The 23,135-nt window shown below is 41.1% G+C and overlaps 3 protein-coding genes across 6 annotated transcripts; 2 read left to right on the top strand and 1 right to left on the bottom strand.

Moving 5' to 3' along the window:
• Positions 1-6,025: 6,025 nt before the first annotated feature.
• LOC311024510 (B-cell receptor CD22) lies at positions 6,026-11,710 on the top strand. Its single transcript, XM_084026943.1, has 10 exons — positions 6,026-6,185; positions 7,495-7,564; positions 7,771-8,133; positions 8,912-9,202; positions 9,868-10,119; positions 10,340-10,600; positions 10,714-10,804; positions 11,150-11,239; positions 11,367-11,436; positions 11,513-11,710. Exons 2-10 carry the CDS (start codon positions 7,516-7,518, stop codon positions 11,546-11,548), a joined length of 1,503 nt encoding a protein of 500 aa, XP_083883069.1. The 5' UTR covers positions 6,026-6,185; positions 7,495-7,515; the 3' UTR covers positions 11,549-11,710.
• Positions 11,711-12,950: 1,240 nt separating this feature from the next.
• On the bottom strand, positions 12,951-16,406 carry LOC311024523 (uncharacterized protein). 4 transcript variants are annotated; one of them, XM_084026955.1, is made up of 9 exons: positions 16,298-16,406; positions 16,094-16,154; positions 15,628-16,005; positions 15,475-15,507; positions 15,271-15,306; positions 15,049-15,181; positions 14,674-14,742; positions 14,421-14,523; positions 12,951-14,334 (listed from the first exon to the last, which is right to left on the bottom strand). In XM_084026955.1, exons 2-9 carry the CDS (start codon positions 16,152-16,154, stop codon positions 14,260-14,262), a joined length of 888 nt encoding a protein of 295 aa, XP_083883081.1. In that variant the 5' UTR covers positions 16,298-16,406; the 3' UTR covers positions 12,951-14,259. The 4 variants fall into 4 exon arrangements, with proteins under 4 accessions (XP_083883081.1, XP_083883082.1, XP_083883083.1 ...); XM_084026956.1 differs by having other exon boundaries at positions 15,475-15,501; XM_084026957.1 differs by lacking the exon at positions 15,271-15,306 and having other exon boundaries at positions 15,475-15,501.
• A 601-nt stretch (positions 16,407-17,007) lies between these two features.
• Positions 17,008-22,556, top strand: LOC311024511 (TBC1 domain family member 15). The gene is made up of 10 exons (XM_084026944.1): positions 17,008-17,557; positions 18,725-18,910; positions 19,036-19,154; positions 19,622-19,725; positions 20,295-20,362; positions 20,496-20,642; positions 21,084-21,174; positions 21,290-21,438; positions 21,529-21,670; positions 21,770-22,556. The coding sequence occupies exons 1-10, from the start codon at positions 17,347-17,349 to the stop codon at positions 21,936-21,938; spliced, it is 1,386 nt and encodes a 461-aa protein (XP_083883070.1). The 5' UTR covers positions 17,008-17,346; the 3' UTR covers positions 21,939-22,556.
• Positions 22,557-23,135: the final 579 nt, after the last annotated feature.

Here is a 23,135-nt window from a genome sequence, read left to right as displayed (position 1 = left end):
TAAACAGAGTGACAACGAAACAGGCTATAAGCTCTAAACTCGCTGACTTCGGGAAACACGGAGAGAAGGGGAAGGGAAAAGGGGAAGGGGAGAAGGGAAGGGAAGGGGCACGAACCTGACAGACAAAACACAGAAACTGATAAGCACTCCAAAAGGGGAGGATACAAAATAAAAGGCTAACACTGGTCTACTCTACTGAGGACTGACTATGAATCTTAATCAACCAAAAACGCTCCAAAAAGGGAGGATACAAGGGCTACAAAACAATATTCTACTCTTACTGTGAAAAACTCTAAACAACAGAAAACGCTCCGGGAGGAGGAAAACAGCTATGAACAAAAAAAAAGGACTAAATGAACAGAAAACGCTCCGGGAGGAGGAAAACAGCTATGAACAAAAAAAAGGGACTAAATGAACAGAAAACGCTCCGGGAGGAGGAAAACAGCTATGAACAAAAAAAAAGGACTAAATGAACAGAAAACGCTCCGAGAGGAGGAAACCCAAACAACAAAAGATCCTAGCTCTTACTCTGGCTCATAAGGTTACAAACAAAAACTATCACTCATCTTAAGGAGAAAATCAAGGAAATCGAGAAGACAACAAAACTTGGACATGGAACGATGGCTGTGGTAGTGATGTGACTTCCGAAACGGGCGTGTCGGCGCTTCTCTGAAGTCCGGGATCGAAACGTTGTGCCGAAAAGCGGTTCTGAAACGCGCATGTCACGTGACTGTAGTTCAGTGATTGAAGGAACGCCTCTGTTTCGAAACGGTTATTCCAAGACGGGCAGATCATTTGAAATACTGGCAAGAGCGACGTGCTGTCTTCCCTAATTTGTACCAACCGACTAAGAAATGTTTAAGTGTCCCTGCAACAAGTGTACCCTGTGAAAGGATTTTTTCAAAAGCAGGGCAAGTGTTATCATAAAAAAGAAACAGACTCAGCTCAAAAAGAGCTGAACAAATATTATTTCTGAATAAAAATCTTTGATTATTGTAATGCATATAACAATGTGTCATTTGTTTATTTGTAATAATGTTTCTTTAATTCAACCTGTATTCTACTTAAATTAAGGAAACCTAAAACCGGCTCATTTCATAGTGGCACATAATTAGGAGTTTTCTTTGGCCATATCGTGTAGTTCACATAAGTGGCCACTAGATGTCACTGTAGAGTCAGGTTGCATATTCGTTTCAAGGCTTCAACACATACTGAAACATCGCTTCGAACTGTTTCGAAGCTTCCCTTTGCCCATCACTAGGCTGTGGTCATGGGCTTGTGGTACACAAAGGACGAAATACTCTGGCAACGAGACAGGGGAAGACACAAGGTCCTAACTCCTATTCCTTGACCTCTGGGGAAAACGTCACGGGGTTAAGGAAAGGCGATAGGAGAACTCAAAAGGACTTAGGAATAGTCGACCGCGGTGCTTTCATTTATTTCAATCATGTTACAAATGTTTGACAAAAACTAAACTAAAACCACAAATGAAACGTAAATAAAGCAAACGGTCAAACAGGAAGGAGGAGCTGCTGGACCTGAAGCCGGTCAGTGAACCAGAGCTGCGTTTCAATAACAGTTTGAGTCGCCCTCGCTCACTTGCCCTAAGCACTTGCCCTCGGGGGAATCCCCGCCGCCATCTTAAGGGCTGTTCCATTTCCCTGAACAGCTGAAGTGAACTCCGTGAGATCGACCCTTGAGGGCTGAGTGATCGAGTGAACAACGATGGCCACTTCAGAGCTGTATATCACCCACAATGCATTGCAGTGGTGCACGAAAAATATGTCCATGCGGTGGCGATAATGAACCTCAAACACCAGTGTCTGCTGTCTATTCACCACCAAGGAAGAAGAAGAAAGAAGAAAGTAGAAAATTAATTAAATGTAATTCATTTTCTTAAATTGTGCAATTAGACTGTCTGTTGCAGAGTTATGGCAGAGCCCACCGTTTACAAGTGTAAGTATATAAGCCGACGTATTGCCATCAAGCGTAGAATACGTCTTCGTCTCAATGAAATGAGTCTCCGCATATTTTGTGTAATTTGGAATAGGCAGTATAGCGCTACTCCAACAACGTGTGGTTGATCCATGATTGTCTGGGCTGTTAGTGAACGAGGGCAGGTGTGTTCCATTTACCTCTTTCACTCCCCCTCCGCCCTCTTTCCCTCCGCCCTCCAAGTGGCCTCCGTGTGACGTCATAGCAAGGGCTGAGGGCAAGTGAGCAAGGGCGACTCAAACTGTTATTGAAACGCAGCCCAGCTGTTTATAAAACCAACATGGGGAGAAGTGGACGACGCGTTTTTTGTAGTCCATTATTGTAGTTTCTCCAGCGCAGACGCACGTCAATCGCCGGTACCGATCATCAGCAGTCAATCATCAGCGGCCGCGTTATAATGACGTATCTTAATGAAAGTCCGGTCGGATTCTCTGAGCACCGCGGTCGACTATTCCTAAGTCCTTTTGAGTTCTCCTATCGCCTTTCCTTAACCCCGTGACGTTTTCCCCAGAGGTCAAGGAATAGGAGATAGGAATAGGAGTTAGGACCTTATTTTTTGACTATTCGACTGCACCCACAGGGCGCGTTTGGGATCGCATGCATTTGCGCCGATGCATGCACGAGACTTGAGAGGATCCGCCGGAACTCGTCATAAACACGCCAAGTTCTCACTACGTCAAGTCGGACACAGGTGCACTTCAGGGACCTTTTTTTTTTTATTTTTTATTTAAACTTTATTAATAATTGTATACATAACACAAACTATCGCGCAAGGGGAAACTTCACGGACTTTGCACAAAGAATATGGCCTGCCCAGTGGCGCTGGCTTTCTTCGTCGCTGATGAACTCGAGCCGAGGCATTTGAAGTCCCGTTGTTGACGGAGGCTGAGGAATTTTCTCACGTGGGAAATACCACGTGATAATTCTAACCAACTAGGGCAACGTTGAGGGGAGTGTCTTATGTCCGCACTTATTTCAGACCATCTGCAGAGAAAAGCATGCGAAGGGAGGTACCTGGGCTGCGTTTCAATAACAGTTTGAGTCGCCCTCGCTCACTTGCCCTCAGCACTTGCCCTCGGGGGAATCCCCGCCGCCATCTTAAGGGCTGTTCCATTTCCCTGAACAGCTGAAGTGAACTCCGTGAGATCGACCCTTGAGGGCTGAGTGATCGAGTGAACAACGATGGCCACTTCAGAGCTGTATATCACCCACAATGCATTGCAGTGGTGCACGAAAAATATGTCCATGCGGTGGCGATAATGAACCTCAAACACCATTGTCTGCTGTCTATTCACCACCAAGGAAGAAGAAGAAAGAAGAAAGTAGAAAATGAATTCAATTTAATTCATTTTCTTAAATTGTGCAATTAGACTGTCTGTTGCAGAGTTATGGCAGAGCCCACCGTTTACAAGTGTAAGTATATAAGCCGATGTATTGCCATCAAGCGCAGTGTCTTCGTCTCAATGAAATGAGTCTCCGCATATTTTGTGTAATTTGGAATAGGCAGTATAGCGCTACTCCAACAACGTGTGGTTGATCCATGATTGTCTGGGCTGTTAGTGAACGAGGGCAGGTGTGTTCCATTTACCTCTTTCACTCCCCCTCCGCCCTCTTTCCCTCCGCCCTCCAAGTGGCCTCCGTGTGACGTCATAGCAAGGGCTGAGGGCAAGTGAGCGAGGGCGACTCAGACTGTTATTGAAAAGCAGCCCGAGAGTTTTTAAAGTCATGTGACATGTCGCAAAGGGAAGTTATCACCAGCATTTGTGACGTTTTTTTCCCAGAATGCCTTGTTTTGCGAGGCAAATGCATGCGCATGCTTGATTCCAAACAAGCCTATACAGACTATATAGACATCAGGGAGGGGAGTAGCTACAGGTGAGAACAATCAGGGATTAGGGATGACGTCAGACTGGAGACACATGAGGAAGGGCAAGTGACCTGAAACGAGAGGAGAGTTACTTTTCAAAATAAAACATAAAATTCACAAGACAGAAAACCCAAGACAGGACACCCCTCACCGCTGTGTGACAAACAGGCACTTACTTTTGCATTTAACTACCTGCATCTTAAATTAGAGCTGTTTGCAAGTAACACAATTAGTCATTTTAGTTTTACATTGGGAAGTTCATGAGATGATGTGTAAATTCATACGTAGGCTACTATCATTGACATCAGAAGATCAGATATCATAAGGGACCGTGGGAAAATTATAATTGAGTGTTTGTATGATTGAGTGTGATATCTCCAGGGTGGCTTGTATCTTCCGTTTGTTCTGCATCTTAACTGGAAGCAGAACTACGATGATGTAGTAGTTAAATGTAAAAAAAATCAGCCCTCTGTCGCCCTCTTGTGTCTGGTGTTTTTTCTCCACTTCCTTGAGTCTCTTGTCTGTTCTCCCTTTCTGTGCGTTAATCATCTCCATGAGGCTTCCTTCCATCCGGGGCTCTGGAGTTCCTGCACAGCTGCAGTCAATCGTCTCATCAACTCAGCTGATTCCCCGCTGCATTTAAGCTCGCTGCTCTTCTTCAGATTGTCGGTTTACCTCAGTGTACATGTTACGTTGTGGCCGACCGTAGTCTCAGGTCCTAGACTGTGCTCCAGGTCCAGTCTCTCCCCTGCTGTGTCCTGGTAATTGTGTCTTTTGCTCCATTTGATTGTCACTTTGAAGATCTGCCTTCGACCTGCTTGGTTCTGTCTGCTCTCACTTTACACTAGAGCCTGATTCATTCATCATTCTCTGGAACTATAACACTTTTGGAACATTAAACACAATCTGTAAACCGACTCTCCTGTGTCTGAGTCTAGCATCGGGCTCCTGGTTCAGTGTTTAATTACAACCAATTTCACTGTCATTCAATGTGTCTGCTGTGGAAAAACACTGTTCTATTAAGGGTTAAATTAGAGTACACTTCTCAAATTATGTGGCCAATAATTTCCATACAGTCCCTACATTCAAAACACTCCAGCCATATGCTGGGGTTAGTGACACGATTCATCTCATGGGAAACTGGACATGTGGGAGAAGAATATTATCAACAACAACACAAATCATGTACTCAATTTTAAACACTTAATATACAGCCTACTTTATAGTATACACCAACGGAGATGTAACCTTAAACAAAATAAATCAAATAACACTGAACATAAAGATCTCTGCTTAAAATAAACGTACAAACTGATGAAGGAAGGATTTTCACAGTGATTGTTTGCTTAACCCACTTGGCTGACTAATGCAAACTGATGCAAGATCCATTCATCAGCAGTGATTAATGTGTATTGTTACTGCAGTGTTTAATCTAATCCAGAAAGATGCAACTATGATGAAATCAGGCCTTGAATCTGCCCTGCAGGACTGTCTTTAAAATGGAGCTGCCTCATCACCTCTCATTCAACGCTGGAGCGGGGAAAACAAAAACCCAATGTGTGTGGATTCTTCAGTTCATTTTTTATTTGATGTGTCATTTTCATTTGGTACTTTTTCTGTTTTTCCGATTCACAGATTTTCCAATTCAAGCACATTTCCTGTCATGGGTAACTCAGCGTCCACCAGCTTCATCACTCCTTCTCCCGGGAGAGTGTCCTGGAGGCGCCAGAAAGAGGACACAGTCCAACTGGAGGACTTCTTGACACAACGCGAAGAGGCTCTCTGGGGAGTGAAAGCAAAGCAGAGGCTATCTGTGAGGAAGTTCCACCTCACTCGCAGAATCAACTACGATGATCTAGCTCTCCAAGAGTGCAGCAGCTTTTACCCAAACGGGGGCGAGATGCTGAACCCCGCTTTTGTTGGAGATCAAGGTCCATGAATGGCTGAATACACTGTGGACAAATACATCTACAATGAGCAGAAAGAAGTTCCTGTGTGATATTTTAAGGGGAACCGCAAGCGGCCCCTGTAATGAGCGTAAATTTGACAGATCATTCAAAGATGGACAGTTCTCACCACAAGGAGGTGTGAACCTATGAACAGGATGTGACATTTAAGTGGAAATTGAAAGTCAACATATGTGCCGTTCTTTGTTAAGGGAAACACACAGGATGTGTGATCTTGTCGAACCGATTGGGTGCGTGATAAGAATTGTTTAGTTTTAGATTCAGTAAGTATCACGTGTGTGACATCATGTTGTGTCTGTAGGCCGAACTGAGCAAAGGAATAAACATCTCTGCATCTGTGAAACACACAGTGAAAGGTAATGTAAACGCATTTGTTTCTGTTAGAAAATGTGCTTAATAAATTATAAATAATACAAAAAAGGAGGGAGATATCATTTGTAACCTCTTTTTCCAAGGAGTTGATATGTCATTGCCTTCAATCAGCACTGATCAGGTTAGGAAGATGTTTCATCTTTGTACAACACTGATTTGTTGTTAGCACGTTGTTTTCAAGTAATTTCTCTGAAGCAAATCTCTTGTAACTCACACAAAGCTTGTTTGGACAAATACATTAAACTTTACAGCTGATTCTGTTTTAGCTTCTTGGTTTACTGAGTTTTTTTTATTTTTTTTATTTGATTATTATTGTTGTCATTCAGCTGAAAGAGAAGACAAATTCACACCCAGCCTCAATAATAAACTGTAATACATTTTTAGGATGGCACTATAGAATTGTCATTAACAATGATGTTAATGACAGACACTCTCACTGTTATGTTACATAATGAAGTCATTTTACAGCCTCACTGTTTCAATAATAACTGCTTCTTAAAGGTAATTTCTTTCATTGAATTCAGAGTGGGCTCACACTAACGGATGTACCATAAACATTATTTAAAGTACTCATAGTCAGTGGGGTCACAATGCTGCATATGACCCCAATATTTACATATCTATAAGTTTAAATAAGGATTGAAAATAAAAATCACCAACAGATATGCACACTTACAGTATGTCTAATGTATAGTATATAGAGTCTGGTATATTTATAGTATATTCTGATATATTCTGGATATTGTGTACACTGTAGATATACTGTATATCTCTTGTTACTGTGTATTTACTGTTTTGTGGATAGCAGGCTGCTGTCATAATATTTTTCCAATTTGGGATTATTAAAGTATGTTTATTTACCTCTCTCTATCAAGAAACATGTCACAGGGGTTGTTAGTCAGTGGTAATGAGCTCAAGGAGCTGAAGCTCCATGACATGGGGAATATGCATCACAGAAATAAAATAGGAGAAGTCATGAATACTAAAATAAATCAAATATCCAGAGAAGGAAGTGAGAGCAGCAGGAGGGCACACCTTGTGTGAGAAAAAGCCAAGGGTTGCAATCTCCGATGCAGAACAGAGATAAGATTAAAAATGGTAAACATAAGTCAGGTGATGATAGTTTAGAACACAAAACATGGTATAAAAATGAAGTAATGATGATGATTCATGCAATAGACTTCCCCAATATATGTCTGACCTAGTGTATGCTGAATCAAAAAGTGGAATGGAAACTCAACAAGTCATCTCTCACCAGACCAAGCCTGGAAATGATTGTGACTTTATTTGCAGGCTGGACCCCGAGAGGTCAAGATGGATTCTTTCAAATGGCCTCTGATTTTTGTGTGTCTTTGCTTTAAAGGTATGGTACATTCTCTACACTGAAATATCCAGCTAGAATCTACTATTTACAAGAAATACAATTAATTAGTCTTCTTGTCTTTTTGATGTCTCATTATCTTTTTTTTTTCATACCAAGAATTTAATCCGATTAGTCAGATCAATTTGTATTTTTCATGCAAATCCCTCATGTTTACTTTCATTTCATCCTGTTTCCCTCTATTATAGTTACTCAAACCGAAGTCTCATCTTGGACAATTAATGTTCCATCCACGGTTAAAGGTCTCTCAGGATCCTGTGTGGTGATTCCCTGCTCGTTTAATTACCCAGATCCAAACAAGCAGGTCACTCAGTTCACTGGGATGTGGGCCTATGATGCACATGAGTACATCTATCACCCAGACGAGTCAAGAGTGATGCAGCAGTATCGGAATCGGACAGAGCTGCTGGGAGACGTCAGGCAGAAGAGCTGTTCACTGAAGATTGAACCCCTTCAACAAAATGACCACGGGCCTTTTTATTTCAGGATTGAAATCGCAGGCTACGAGAAGTTTTCTTACCTAGGGAACAAAGTCACCATTGCAACGACAAGTAAGCAGAATGAACAAGTCTCACTAGACTTCTGTGAGAGCACAGTTAATTTCCTAAAAAGTCTCTTTCTAATTACAGTTTTGCAATCAGTGAACCTTGAAAAACAGTCATATGGTTGCTTTTCCTCATGCTGGTGACTTACTGCCAACTGTTACAGAGGCAGTTTAGGTTTCAATTATCAACAACTGTCCGATTCCCACTTCCTTATTTGTGCTATTTTAACTTGTTGGATCAAAAAACAACAGTTTTGTTTCTTTAGACATTGAACCCTTTTAAAAGAGTCCCCCATATGTTGAATTCTGTACCCACATAGTACTCAAACTTGAATTTAGACTGGAAACCTATGGATTTGTGATGAAAGTATGGTGTGAATTTGAGTTTACAGTACAGTTCCCACTGTAGCATTGTTATATTTTTAACCACAACTGAATGGGGGTAACACATACAACATATAACATAGCAACATCCCAACAGCACATAGCATCAATACCACCTTAATAACAGGACATATCTTTCTTTCTAAGCTGTACCTTTACCATACAGTCCTCCCTAACATGTTCTAATAGTCATTTCATGTGTTGTCTTTTGTTAACCTTATAACCTTTTGTTAACCTTGTAATTTGACATGATTTGGGATTTTCAAGATTCAGTTTTTTTTTAATCTTCGTTGAGTGCTTCCAAAATGTCTTAATATAAAATCAAGTGAGGCCAGATCTTTCAAAAGATATATCATTTAAAACAGCCCAGTAGACAAAGTGCTCTCCCTTATTTGTTACAGGTGAACTGAATCCCATCCATTTCTCTGTGAAAGAGGAGGTAGTGGAGGGCCAAACTGTGTCTGCGTCCTGCTCTGTGTCTCACTCCTGCCCCGCCTCTCCCCCTGTCTTCACCTGGAGTCACCCTGGACAGCAGCATGTCCAGTCACAGCAGCTGGATAATGGCCAGTGGACAGCGACTTCTATTCTGCACTTTCACCCCACCAGCGCTGATCACAACAAGCCTTTGCAGTGCACCGTAACGTACAATGGAGGGCAGCACCACAAAGCACACAGGGACCTCAAAGTCAAACGTAAGCAGCTGCAGCTTTAAACACTGTAAAGTGATGCTACAATAGCACATTATTTTCCCAACCAGGGTAACAAAGTGCTCCCTGTATTAGTGTGGGTTCCTCCCAAAGTCCAAAGTCATGCAGAATAGGTTCATTGATGACTCTTAAAGGCAGAGTAGGTCATTTGGAAACACCACAGACACTGACTTGTAGCGCATCGCCAAACCGCCCCCTTCGTTCAGAACTCTGTTCAAAGCCGCTCCCCCACAACGCCAACAGAACGCCAAACGAGTGGGTTTTTTATGTCAGAAAATTAATTTTCTACCGGTATGGTATGAGGATTTCAAGGAATATAACACAAAGTGTTTCTGAATTGAATGACCTGCTCAACCTTTAATTAATGTTGTGTAAATGAGTGTGAATGATTGTCTGTCTCTCTGTGTCTTTCTCTAAAGTCTTTTTGGGTCAGCCCAGTGACAGTCCAGGGTGTTCACTGCCTAGGGTCGGCTCCAACCATGCCATTTTGTACAGTCAATCGTGGTCCCCAGATGATAAACTTTGGTGACACCCTGACTTTTTTTCTAGTGCCAAAGAGCACTAGAAGGAGCTTGACACTTGTGGTTTTGAGTCAATGTTGTTGGATTGATTGCAGACAATCATGAATGGTTAATTGTATGTTTCCACAGACGCCCCAGTGAATGTGAGAGTTGAGCACAAGTCGGATGTAAAGGAGGGAGAAGCCATGCAGCTGAGATGCTCCTGTGATGCCAACCCTCCTGCCAGCAGCTATCAGTGGCATAACGAAACTGGTGCTCAACTACATCTAGGAAATGTCTACACGCTGACTAATGTCTCCAGACACACGGGGGCGCTGTACTGTACTGCCACCAATACAATCGGAGAAGGCAAATCAAACCTTGTGCAGCTCAATGTGTTATGTAAGTAAACAATTAAATAAGTGTAACATGAAACCAGAGACATAGACTGGTGACCTGTCCAGGGTGTACCCTGCCTTCGCCCAATGACAGCTGGGATCGGCTCCAGCCCCCCCGCAACCCTGAATACAGGATAAGCGGTAGACAATGGATGGATGGATGGATGAAAGCAGAGACTTTTCATTAAAACAAACCAATCAAACCCATATTCTTGTGCTTACAGATGCCCCCGAGATTAAGGCGGTCTCTTCCTGCTCCTCAGAGGTGGCTATGATAAAGTGTGTGTGCATTGCAGAGTCCAGGCCCGCCAGCATGGTCCAGTTTGTGCTTCCGGACAGAGTCCTGCCAAACATCAAGGTAGAGAAACATGGCTCCATTTCCATCGGGACTCTGCATGCAGAGCTTGGATCTTTTCAGGTTGTCTACTGTCTGGCGAACAACACACTGGGTCATGCCAACCTCACACTCTCTTTACCTGTGAACAGTAAGGATGTTTATTTTTAATTTCCAGAAATGCATGATACACCTGAGGTATAAAGCCATTTATTTTATGTTGAGAAAGAGACAAATGACACTAGATTGTTTCCATTTTGACAGCAAAGATGCAGAATCTTTATATTGTCATTGCTTCTGGAGCAGGCGGGATATTGGTGATGCTTTTAGTAACAATGAAAGTTGTTAAAAAATGGTAAGTTGCTATAGATAATGCTTCTTGTCATTTAAACTAAGCATTACTATCATTGTGTTTCTCCTCATACTATGTTTTGTGCAATAAGACATTTAAAAAGTATATACATTTTTTTTAAATACACTTGACACCACCTGAAAGAAATATTCATAATATAACATTCATATCATGCATAAAGAGGTATTTGTTAATGTAAAGTAGAAATATGTTTTATCATAGCCACATCGGAGCAATAGGTCAGCTCACGTGTTTCCACTTTGCAGCTTGCATTGTTGGGTTTCACTGATGGCGAAAGTTCTCAATAGTTGTTTTCAGTTCCTTAATTAAAAACCATTATTCTCCCAGCAGGAAGAGATCTGAGGATGTAATACCTCACATCAGCGCCGCAAAGGCAGACAAAGATATGGAGTTCCCCAAGTATGCTGCTACAAAAAGGTTTCAATCACTCAAGAAAATCCTCAAGATGTAAAATGGCATGGAAGCTAAAACAGCCCTGTGTGTGTTAATGTGGTAAATTTGGTTAAAAACCCAAGCATGATTGTGTTCTGCATCCTGTCACCAGGAACAAAAGCTATGATGATGTACATTGCTCCAGCTTTTATACCAACGACCATGTCTATGGCAACATGGAGGTATGTAGAGTTTTCTTCTTCCACCTATTATTTCCTTGCATGTGAGAAGAGAGCGAGTTAATGTTGTTTCTTACAGAATGACTTGGATGATGCCATATATGCCAATGTGTGACATTGCTGAATTGGAGGAGGAGCAGCAGCAGGCTCTCTGCATGCTGATCATCTGATGCGGGTCACGAAAGGTGTAAAAGAATATTGATATGTTATCTTCTGTATATACGACATAAGTGTTATTTTTTCTGTTTCCTGTAATTCACATGTTTAGATTTGTTTTTTTTAAATAACTTTTCCCTCACTGCTTGTCTGATCAGCAGGAACATGTATTGTGAAAAATCACCATTAAATATTGTCATTTTTAAATGATATGTTAAGTGTTAATTTTTATACAGTATCAGTCACCTAATAAGAACACACGCTGCACAAGTAACACCTTTTTTCTTGAATTTCCTCTTTAGCAGGCATGCTTGCTTTTTCCATGTGACAGATAAAATCATGTTTTGACATGCCGGCTTCCGGCTGAATAACACTGTAGCTCTGTGCTTTGTCCCATCACAGCACAACACACATGCACTGAACATATGTATCAAAATGTCAAAAATTTGGAAGAAGAATCATTTTAATGCCATATTCATTGACTGGCTGTACTTTTACTTTTAATGTATGAACACGTGCGCCCTCACAGATTTGATTCACTAGTCAGTCGACTAAAACAAAAGTCAAAGTGAAAGTATTCTGTGTGTGCTCATGTGTGGCGTAAAATCATTATTTGTCAATTGACAGGAAGGCAACTGAGAAGCTGGTCACCATCTTAGCTGATAAGAGCACTGAAGTGAAGATGACACATTTTAAAAGCAGAAACACCAAACACCGCCCTGTTTAAACCTGTGAAAAACAGATGCAGCAGAAGCCTGGAAGAGGAATAGTGTTGCAATATGTGATTACTTTCTCGCTATTTGTCCTCTATTTTATGTTTTTCACCAACAAATACAGACAGAAAGAAATGCCACAGGACCAGTAATGTCTCACTGCATGGACAAAACACGAGATAAACAAAAAAGATGAATCAACAAAGGAATGTAGCGTTTTAAAGACCATCACATGTTGTCAACACAGACATTTTCTTTTCTAAACTAAAGGCCCTCAGGTCAACAAACGACAGCCAAGCCATTGTGCAATAAATAGATTCTGTAGTGAGATGATGGAGTTATTTGTAACATTACCACATGTAACTTAAGCTTTTCGGTCTCTGTTTTTAAGGGAAATATAACCGCATATTCTTTTGGATGAATCAACATTGATTTCCATTCCTAAATATGTAGTCATGTGACGGCAAGTTCAATAAGGCAAACCTCACAAAGAAGAAATGTTCTGTATTTGTAAAAGGGTGTTACTGTGTTACTGGAGTCTTGGTTGCAAATGTCCTCCACTGAACACAATTCACCTGTGTAATTTAGCAGGTTACAGAGTTGTACATTTTTTATACACACTTTGCAGTGGAAGAAGAGTAGACGATGTTGATCAGCACTTTAACCCTTTATTGTTCGGGACAGTTCTTAAAATCAAACATCATTACAAGTTATAAAGCCAGCTCTTATTGGGAGACTGAAAACAGAAGTTTCAGGTCCGGCACCAGGAAATGAATTGGCAAACACATTGAGAAAGACTCGAAAGAACCCAATGTGTCATGTCACTAAACCTGAAATGTGTCAATTGAAGTTGTTCAGGATGTTAAACAGAGACGATTCAGTGGAGACATTACAGAAAACAGAAAGCCAGTCGCTGCAAAGAAAACAGATGTGCTAAATGCTGGACATCTTTTCCTGAATCACACACTAACACTGGCAGGCTGACAGATATGGCTTCAGTGTTCACGATACTGCAACACATAAACACTCAAAAACAACCAAAACTGAATACAGGATAAGTGGTAGACAATGGATGGATGGATGGATGTAAGTTTTCTTATATTTGAACAGGTTTACCATCACGCCTTTTTTATTCTCACCAGCTACATTGGAACACTGTTAGACTGAGTCTGAGTCTGTGCTCATATTGTTTAATAGTTGTGACCAGGGACATTTTGTCTCGACCTTAATGGTTGGTTACGGTTAGGGAAAGATCATACGTAGCATTAAAATATCAACATCAGGTCACTCATGGTTTTGACGACCTGCAATTATAGCGCTTTTCCAGTCTTGCAACCACTCAGTGCTTTACGTTACATGTCAGCATTCACACATTCACACACAACGAGGACAGACTGATACTATACTGATGGCTAGTTGCGACCTTGTCCTGCCGTCTGGATCTAATCTAACACATTCACAAACATTCGCTCTTCGATGACACAGACTTGAATAATGTCCCCATCTCTCCTACATATAGGAGAAAGACACCTGGGCTGAAAGAGACACCAAACAATTACAAACAACCCAGCTGCTTTGTCTTTGTAGTTTTTTTTGTTGTCTCTTTGTAGTTTTTTTGTGGTCATATCTGTGGCCGTTCTTCATCTATTTCGCTCCATCAGATTGGGTTCATGTTCATATATTTTACAAACCATCTCTCACAATTTCTGCAACGATGAGCCAGTAAATAAATAAGACTAATGTAGGAATGTTATATATCCTGTTTGTTGTTTTTTTCTAAATGGCTTGTAGTCGTTATCTGATAAAATCCCTTAGAAGACGCAGCAAATTCTTCCGTGTGATGAGAAAACCATCTTCACACATAAATATGAAACTGAGCAAAACAATGTAGTATACAGAAAAAGCATAAAATAAATTCAGATTCCAAATACATTTGTTAGATGCAGCTATTTTTAAGCTATTTTGTATAATCCACATTTCCATATATATGGTCTGTGTGATCCATACGTTGATCCATCTGACCTGGAGGGGCCTGCAAAGACAGAAGTTCGGTTACATGTTGGCCTGAGGTTTTTGGCTATCTTCTTCGTATATTAAAACTGAGTAAGGGAATTGTACCTCTAAGTTGATGTAGACGGGTCCCTCAGTGAACTTCGGTTCAGGACATTCCTTGTTCTCTGTTTTTTTGTAAGATGCTTCTTTGGTGATACCCGTTTGGTTTCTAATGTGAGAAACAGGAGAACATTATGCCTGCAATTCACATTTGCATATCTGGTGGAATAACGTGTTGAAATTAACTTCCTGTATTGCACAGAGCTGAGAAGAGCATCTGAATTCTCATTTGGTAACACGGCTGTATCATGAAACCAACCTTGTCACTTGGTTTGCTCGGCTAAAATTAGCATAATATCCAGAAGCCTCCCTGGTAGGGGATTGTGACCTGTGAACAGTTTAAAAGATATCAGCCTCTTGTGATATGATATGGGTTTTCTACAAACAGTTCAAATACATCATCACAATTCATTTAAATGACATATATTCCTTCTTTTCCACATTAAATCCTTGGATTCCAAACTAGATGCGAGGTCACAAAATCATATGCACATACCTTAAACTCAAAATGAAGCAAACAAAATACATTTTTGAGCGACGGGGGGACTTTATAATGTCCACGAATGCTTAAACACACAAGGGTCCATAATGAAACAAACACGGCAATTACAAACAAGTTAAAAAGTAAAGTTACCTTCGTTGTCTCATGCAACAAACAATTCCAGCAACAAAAATGATGATCAGAAGTGCAGAAATTGGTACAAAGATGGCCATATACATCGTTGTCGATGTCTTCTCCTGGGGCATATTGGTGGACAATCCTACACCTGAACAGTGATTATATCGATAAAGACACTGAATGACAGATTTTGACACATTAAATGTGAGAAATGTGAAACTGAGAAGCAACAGGTACCTGTTTCACTGGTGGTTAGTGGTTGTATTATAATATCTAAAAAAACAAAGTCGTTTTCATTATAATTAAATTTGACATTTTTCTGATATAATTATTGCAGAAATAAAATACAGCCTAATAGAAATTTGAGGAAAACAGAAACCAATTCCATGAATTATATGAATATAATAAATAATATTAGTAATAAAAACTGACTGTATATACCTGGCATAACACTGACTGGTGTTTCACCTGGGCCTGTGGGAGAAAACAATTATTCATTTAATTTCCCTTTGTTAAAATTGATTGATTTAAATCAGATTCCCTGCATCAAAATTCACTTTAATCATAATTAAAATGTTTTACTGAAATACTTACCAAACACAGAAATGGAGACAAAGTTTGCTGTGAAACTGTAGTTGTCCGCCTTTGCGAGAACTCTCAGGTAGATATTTGCTTCGTTTTCCATGATGTCAAAGATCTTAAGGGAGCAGTCTCCTTTGACAATATTCCCAATGAGCTTGGTCTTTCCCCTGTACTTCTCAAGCACAAAAGTCTCATTCGGGTGAAAAACAAACGCATTCTTGTCGTTGTCAAAGGTATTGAAGTTGCTTCTCGCTCCTTGCTTTTTCCAGAAAACTTGAACCTTTTCAGTTTCCTGTTCTGGTGGAACGACGAACTTACACCCTATGGTCACGTTTGAACCCTGTGTTGCAGAAATTCGATTCCTATCGATGGTAATGTTCCATTCTTTGCCTGTGTTAAAAACCACATTAAAATTAATGAATAATACTTCATGAGATGAAATATAAAAACAAACACACTGACTCAATGTGCATCTCACCTTTTGAATTAGAGGCCAGGCTCAATATGAGAGTGATACCAATCAGGCATCGCAGCTTCATCTGATCCAAGAAAGAATTTGAGGTTAACCAACATAACCTTGAAACCTTGTAGTGATCTTAGTGGTGCAGCTGTATCCCTCACATCTGGTAGCCTACACGCCACAAAGCTCTGGCATTAAAGTGCCATGCAAGTAAATACTCACTGTGACAGGTGTCGAGAAGAAGTTGGAAGGCTTTGTTGTTCTTCGTCAAGAGGTATTAGATCTTCGCATTTCTGTGAAATTGCTTGGTGTCTTCCTGTTTCAGCATGACTTCGAACAAACAAAAAAAAAGGAAGTGAGGAAGAAAAGTGAACACAGACCACGATCCTTTAATTGAGATTCAGAGAAAATGTTATGCACACATGCATCAAGAAACCCCCGTAGTCTGTGCCTACCATTTGAAAACACAGATAGTGAGTGAGTGAGACAAAGTTTAATCTTTCAAAGTGAAAGGGTTTTGTTGGCACCGAATGCTTTATACCACACACAGGCCATGAGGGCACAATGGATGAATTTCATACTAAATGGACAGATGCCCTCTTGATTCTTCAAAAGCCTCACATTATGCAACTTTAGAATGCATCGACTTTGTCCTTATTTAGTCCCCATCCATTAAATCACTGTAGGAAGGGAAGACTTTGCAGCCGATATGAAAAGGAGGATTACAGTAATCAATAACCCTTCCAATTGTACATAATTCTCAACTATCATTTAAAGCTTTTCACAAAGTATTTTTAATGTGTCTCCTGAGAGTAATACTGCTCTTATGTCCTGTTGCTTTTGTTTCTATTTTAACTGTATTTTAATTCTAAAGTGACTTTGATTATCTTAAACAGGACCTCTCTTGGTACTTGGTGTTGGGAAATGAAACCACGAGCTGGAGCGAGGCTTGCTCCTAAAGCTAACGTGAACTTTGGCACTGGAGTCCACCTGAAATGTGGGCCAAGATCTCAAGGTGCAGTCATATGACTCCGCGGCTCCTCCGAGTGAGACTCGGCAGAGCCGGAAATGATTCGCTGAACTTCACTCAACAAGTTTTGTGATCTCGAGTCGACTCCTGTTGGCGGAAGTCGGTCCCGGGCTGGCGATGGGTTGTTTCGGGAAAGTTGTTTAGGGAGCGGCAGTCTGCAGAAGGATGAGACTTCGTTGCGTGTCGGCGAGCGCTGCTTGTGGTGTGCTTGCTGGTGCGACCGAGACGACAGCGGGCTCAGATGGAAGACCTGGACCCGGAGAGTCCGCGGCAGACCGCCGGAGAGGAGGGGAGCTCGCGGGACAGTCACCAGCCGGAGGTCCGTGTCCAGAGGAGGGTCGCGGCGGTCAGCTCCCCCGCTCTGTCCGCCGCACGGCTCACCTTACCCGGGGTCATGGACGCCGAGGGGAGGGTCGACGAGTCCAGGCTGAGGATGCATATTTTCAAAAACGGTAGCTCTGTCTGTCTGTCGAGGAACTGAAATCAAAATAGATGCAGATATTACAAATCACAAAAATCCAAAATAGGATTGCTTGCAAGTTTGTGATTGTCTTAATATATATGACTGTATATATATTTATCTTATGCAATAACTGTTTTACATGCAACATAAGTAAGTATAATGTATATGATACGTATTTGTCAGTGTGGTTCAGTTTTAAATGAAAGCAGGAGAAACCAATGATTCTACAGTGAAATACATGTTTGATAGATTATCTATACATAACTTTATTAATACAGCATGACATGGAAGTGCTTGGCAAATCGTGTATTACATTATATAATAATGTATATGTTTTTTCACACTGAACAGTCCTTGATGAGGCCTAAAAGCAGCAGTGTCTCAGAGCACCAGGGTCCCTTTAGAAAACCTCTAATTTTACTGCAGCAGGGTCTGACAGTTGCTTCCCTCCTTTCTCTGAGATCTCCCATCCCATTGTACAGCTAACCCCCTCAAGCAAAGAACTCCAGCGTGACTACTCTGATAAAACAACAGATACCATTTAGACAGTTGGTAATATTACTTAAAGCAACAAACAACAAAGTCACATGAGATTCCCCAGCCGGACATAAACATTCAGTGAAGTGTGTGAAGCTAAGGAATGAGGATCTGGATTAGTGTTTCTGAAGTAGGTAGACTTCTGTCTGGTCCTGGCGCTATCTTGGCATGCTGATTGGGCATCAGGCACAGGACAATAAACGTCGACACAGAGGATTACTCACTGGGGTAAAACATCACTCCGAATCCATCATCTGTGAGCAGGAATGTGGAAACTCACCCTCCCTTACTTTGGCCTTTGACCTTTATGCACATTCCATCCCCACAAACATGGAAACCAAAGATTAAAGAACCTGCGCAGCGAAACGTTACATAAGACATCTCTAACCCCGGATGAAAGCAGGGCAAAGTTCACAAACTTTTTGGATCAGTGATTTGTTTCCTAAAGATTCTCTCTTTTCACAGCTGCAAAGCTTTACTTGTTGCACGTGATCCATTCGGGGGTTTGTTTTGGTCCAGGTTGGTTTGAGTGAAGCCCAAATAACCTTTTGGCTTGAAAACACAGTTGTTTTTACCGCCACACTATAAATGATCAAAAGCTTTTTCAATCCCCGTGCAGGTGGCGTGTGTCCCTCTGAGCGTGGCCTGGTGTGGCGTTTCCTGTTCGGGATGTACCCGTGCGGCTCGACAGCTCTAGAGCGCTCTCTGCTGCAGGAACAGATGGCCGTGCGTTACGGCGTCATGAAGAGAAAGTGGCAGCAGTTCCTTCCTCCGGCCGTGCGGATGCACCTCAACGGCACTGACGGTAAAAGCCCAAACATTCGCCAACTCTGTCGCAATGAATGGCATGCTGTGCGATGTGAAGTGTTTTCTGTCCCTGCTTTTTCTTTTCAAAACATCTATGACCACATAATCTTATCTTCATTGCAGCCGAATTGGTGGCAGCAGTGAGGTACTTTGACCAGAGGCAGGCACAGGCCCAGCAACAGACTCAGGACCAGTCTGAGGAGGTCAGGGACAGACTGGCTTTCTTAGAGCTTCAGTCACAGGTTAGATATGTCAGAATATTTGTAATCGATAAATTTCAGTGTTTCGTTCTGTTTCTATTAAATACATTTCTGCTTTGGCAGATATTTGTAGTTTCATTAAATATATTTTCTTTGTCTTTGTTTGATAGAAGAGATGATGTGTTTAAAGGAGGAGTGAAGTATGTTTAGGGAAATTACACAACAGGATATCATAATGTTAAGCAAACAGTTTACCATTTATTTACACATGGTATCATGTGATCTCTTTGGCCTCACTGAAGGGTTTAGCAGGCCTGTCTGGGGCGTTTGTGTACATTTAGGTGGTGATACTGCACAAGCAGCTCCAACAGCATGAACTGGCAGCCTATACAGTACTATTCCCATTTCTAGTCAATAACAAGTGTTTTCAAATGTATGAACTCTACTAAAGCAGGTCACTCAAATGTCACAATCAGTATCGATCGAATACATTTCCTTCCTTTTGCCAGATATTGTTTGAGCGTGTCACATTTGACGAAGAGGAGCTGCGGGAAGCTACGCGAATCATTGACAAGGATGTGCCACGAACTAACAGAGATCTGAGCTATTATCAGTGAGTGATTATCAGCCATTGTTGTGGGTTTTATTTAGAATCATTATGTTGACACGAAGCAAGGAAATCCTGGTATCTTCATACACAGCAGTGAGTTACACAGGCCGCTCATGCTTTAAAACGTCCAACCAGCTGTTTGTGCCTGTCAACATTTTTTTTAACTTGAATTCAAAGTTGTATAACTTCAGTGAGCTTAACGTTGCTCTGGGTTTAGATGAGCGTGGTTGAAAATAAACAGCCCAAACCTAATTTGGTAGCTACCAAGATTGTGTCTCCTGGCTTTCAGGACACCAGAACCAGTCTGACTAAATGCAACACTGAAATAATATATAGAATAAAAATGAATAATGGAGAGCTTGATTTTAAATAGTTTAAAATTGAGCTTGCAAATTTGTATCACTTCTAGTAGAAGTATTACTAGTATTTTCCTGACGGGGAAAAATAATTCTAAGTTGTTACCTGCCCAATTCTATCATTCTCTGGCTCATCTTCATAACTATAGAGACTAATAAGTCTATCGAATAAGTTCTGCAGTGTTCAACTAATCCTGCTCACGTCTGTATCTGCAGGGCTGAAGGTTCAGGCAATCTGTTGGTGTTGAGAGATATCCTCATCACTTATGCTGCTTTTCATCCAGGTAAACACCAAGAAAGAGCCCACCTCAGGTTTATTGACACAGGCAAGATTGGATAACGTTAGAGGCTGTGTGTTGTGCCATTCAAATCACTAACTGTTGGTTGTTTGCATACCATTTGTCTTGATTGATCCAGAGGTCAGTTATGCCCAAGGAATGAATGACCTGTGCAGCCGCTTCATGGAGGTCCTCGACTCCGAGGTCGACACTTATTGGAGTTTCTCCTGCTACATGGAGAAGTTCTCCAAGGACTTCAGGGCTGATGGTCTGCACAGGAAAATAGGTGGGATTGATAAAAAAGAAATACAACTTTATGTCTTATAAATGTTACGTTTTCAAGATATATATGTTGTGAAATGAGGTAGATCTGGGACCTCTAGTGGCCAAACAAGGATATTGAAGATAATAATTGCAATACATGCAATCAACTAGTCAACAAGTATTGAGTATGTACTCAAGTACAGTACAGAATGTACTGATTTCCTAAAGTCTTTTATTTTTCCATTCAAGCAAAAACAAAACAAACAAAACCAAAACACAATACATGGGACAGAAACCAGACAAACTGCATTAGAAATCAAATTAAATTTGTCCAGAAAAAAGCTTTGCCATTAACCAATTTCAGTCTTCTGCTATAGATTTCACTGCAAAGAAGTACAGTCTGTAAATGAGTTTACATTCTGCAGTTTAATCATATGAATACATTGTGTTTAATCTCTTTTAGAGTTGGAGGCAGCCCTGTTGAAGCAACTGGACCCTCATCTTTATGCTCATTTGGTCACAGACAGCATGGAGAGCTTTACCTTCTGCCACAGGTATATCTGCACAGATACTTGGAACCATTCTCTATTTTTATCAAATATTTCTGAATATGGGTTTATATGCGTTTCCATTCCACATGCACATTTCATTTGTGTGTGTCCTTTTCAGGTGGCTGCTGCTGGGTTTCCAGAGAGAGTTTGAACACAGTGACGCGTTGCGTTTGTTCGAGATACTGAGTTGTGACCACCTGGAACTCATCTCCCAGCAAGTAGACCGAGCCCGTTACCAGGAAAGGCTGGCACGAAAATGCAGCACAGGTGAAACAAAGAACTCAAGTTGATTCAAGAATAAGTAGGGCCGAATGGGGAGGGATAGTCTGACTTTAACGCAGCCATGTGTCTGTGCAGAGGACAGTTCTGAGTCGGAGCTGCAGGCCATCAACACTGACTTCACCTTTGAGCTCTTCATCTGTGCAGCCATCCTCTTAGAGAACAGAGAAGCTCTGCTGCGGTGCAAAGATGATGTACAACTCATCCAGTTCACTAGCAGGTTTGTCTGCATGCTGAGACATGGAGAACTCTTCAGAATAAAAGGAATTGTGCATTTGTGAATGAATGCGTTGCTTAAACCATTGCCCTTTTTGTGCAGCCTTCAGGGAACACTGGACCTGAACAGCACGCTGAAGAAAGCAGAGCACCATTTGTACAACTACTGCAAGCGCTGTGCTTGGGACAATATGAATGTGTGCTGCAGAGCAGACAAGAGCCAAGAAGAGGACTTTCTTTGTCAACTCCGTGGTTTACTTGTTTTAAAGTAATAGCTCGCCAACTTTTTAAAAACCTGACGTTAAAGTCTCTCATGAAACTGTAAGTTGTATTAAGGGACATTTAATCCCCATTTAGAGTTTTAATACATTCTTTATCTTAGTTTTTATTTCTGAGGGAAATATGCTGATGACTGCTTACCTTAAGTTACCCTTGTGCTGTTTATTATACATGTACAGTATTTATTGTATGACAGTTGACCAAGAGCAACTGTGGGTTTTTTAGGTTGCTTTCGTCAACATCTAAAAAAAGAAGAAGCTTTAGTTCCTTCTTATCTTTGTGGGAGATATGAATCACATTTGAAATGTTATGCAATAACCAACTGCATGAAGAAAACAACTCCTTGACAGGCGTGTGTGAATATCAAGATCCGGTGTGTCGCAACAGGTGGTGTCTGCAGCAAACTGCTGTTATATATAATGCCAGATGGCCCCTGTGTCAGAGTGGCCCATGTAACGAGAATAGATGTCCAGTTTTTGAGCTCTGGAAGAGGAACCATGTAGTAGGAAGGAAAGAGATCACTGCACTACTGTGTCTTTAATAGAGAATAAACAAAGACGCAATTTTAATAACCTGAAAATTATACCTCAATAAAACTTTATTTACGATTATTTACGATGTGGCGTTGCATGTTTCAACCAGCTAGCATTACTAACCAGCCTCAGGTGATGGATGACCTCATGCAGACAGCAATGAATGGATGACCTGCTCCACCTCCTGAGACACAAATCACAAAACGCATGACTGCTTACAATTTGTCTAAATGAGCCAATAATGTAATCTATTTATGAAACGTCCTACGTTGCAAATGGCATTTATTTCTGGCTGAGATTTGAGGCCGTTTATGATTAAATATCTGTTCAAGACAAAGGGCACATTGTACGATTCCAGAGATTTTCACAATAGTTCATAAGTATTTTTGACCACACTGTGTACTCAATGTCCCAGCAGCGTGGGCAATAGAGCGTGTGAACAACATTATCAATGTGCAGGAACTTCTTCATAACCAAGCAATACTCAGAAATAATAAAAACATGTTAGGTGTAGGTGCCAAATCAAAGCCCCGGTCATTTTAAAATTGACTTTTTCTTCTTTCTCAACTTGGCCGGGGGTTACAAAGGTTACAGCAATTTTTCTTTCAAGGAACACTGGGCCTAGAACTTTCCTTGGTGGAGTCACCTGACACCTCG

This window comes from Eutrigla gurnardus, assembly GCF_963514095.1.
Source record: "Eutrigla gurnardus genome assembly, chromosome: 14".
In the NCBI taxonomy this organism is placed as follows: Eukaryota; Metazoa; Chordata; class Actinopteri; order Perciformes; family Triglidae; genus Eutrigla; species Eutrigla gurnardus.
The sequence above is the reverse complement of the archived record's forward strand: the minus strand, read 5'-3'. Positions and strand labels throughout refer to the sequence as shown.

What these genes read in the sequence shown, in the direction of transcription:
- LOC311024510 (XM_084026943.1), top strand. Translation starts at nt 7,516, where the DNA reads ATGGATTCTTTCAAATGGCCTCTGATTTTTGTGTGTCTTTGCTTTAAA. An exon ending in TGTGCAGCTCAATGTGTTAT is followed by an intron (nt 10,120 to 10,339) that starts GTAAGTAAACAA and finishes TTGTGCTTACAG; the next exon opens with ATGCCCCCGAGATTAAGGCG. An exon ending in ATGTCTATGGCAACATGGAG is followed by an intron (nt 11,437 to 11,512) that starts GTATGTAGAGTT and finishes TGTTTCTTACAG; the next exon opens with AATGACTTGGATGATGCCAT.
- LOC311024523 (XM_084026955.1), bottom strand. Translation starts at nt 16,154, where the DNA reads ATGAAGCTGCGATGCCTGATTGGTATCACTCTCATATTGAGCCTGGCC. An exon ending in ACTAACCACCAGTGAAACAG is followed by an intron (nt 15,182 to 15,270) that starts GTACCTGTTGCT and finishes ATCACTGTTCAG; the next exon opens with GTGTAGGATTGTCCACCAAT. An exon ending in CCGTCTACATCAACTTAGAG is followed by an intron (nt 14,335 to 14,420) that starts GTACAATTCCCT and finishes CTGTCTTTGCAG; the next exon opens with GCCCCTCCAGGTCAGATGGA.
- LOC311024511 (XM_084026944.1), top strand. Translation starts at nt 17,347, where the DNA reads ATGGAAGACCTGGACCCGGAGAGTCCGCGGCAGACCGCCGGAGAGGAG. An exon ending in GCACCTCAACGGCACTGACG is followed by an intron (nt 18,911 to 19,035) that starts GTAAAAGCCCAA and finishes TCTTCATTGCAG; the next exon opens with CCGAATTGGTGGCAGCAGTG. An exon ending in AGCTTTACCTTCTGCCACAG is followed by an intron (nt 21,175 to 21,289) that starts GTATATCTGCAC and finishes TGTCCTTTTCAG; the next exon opens with GTGGCTGCTGCTGGGTTTCC.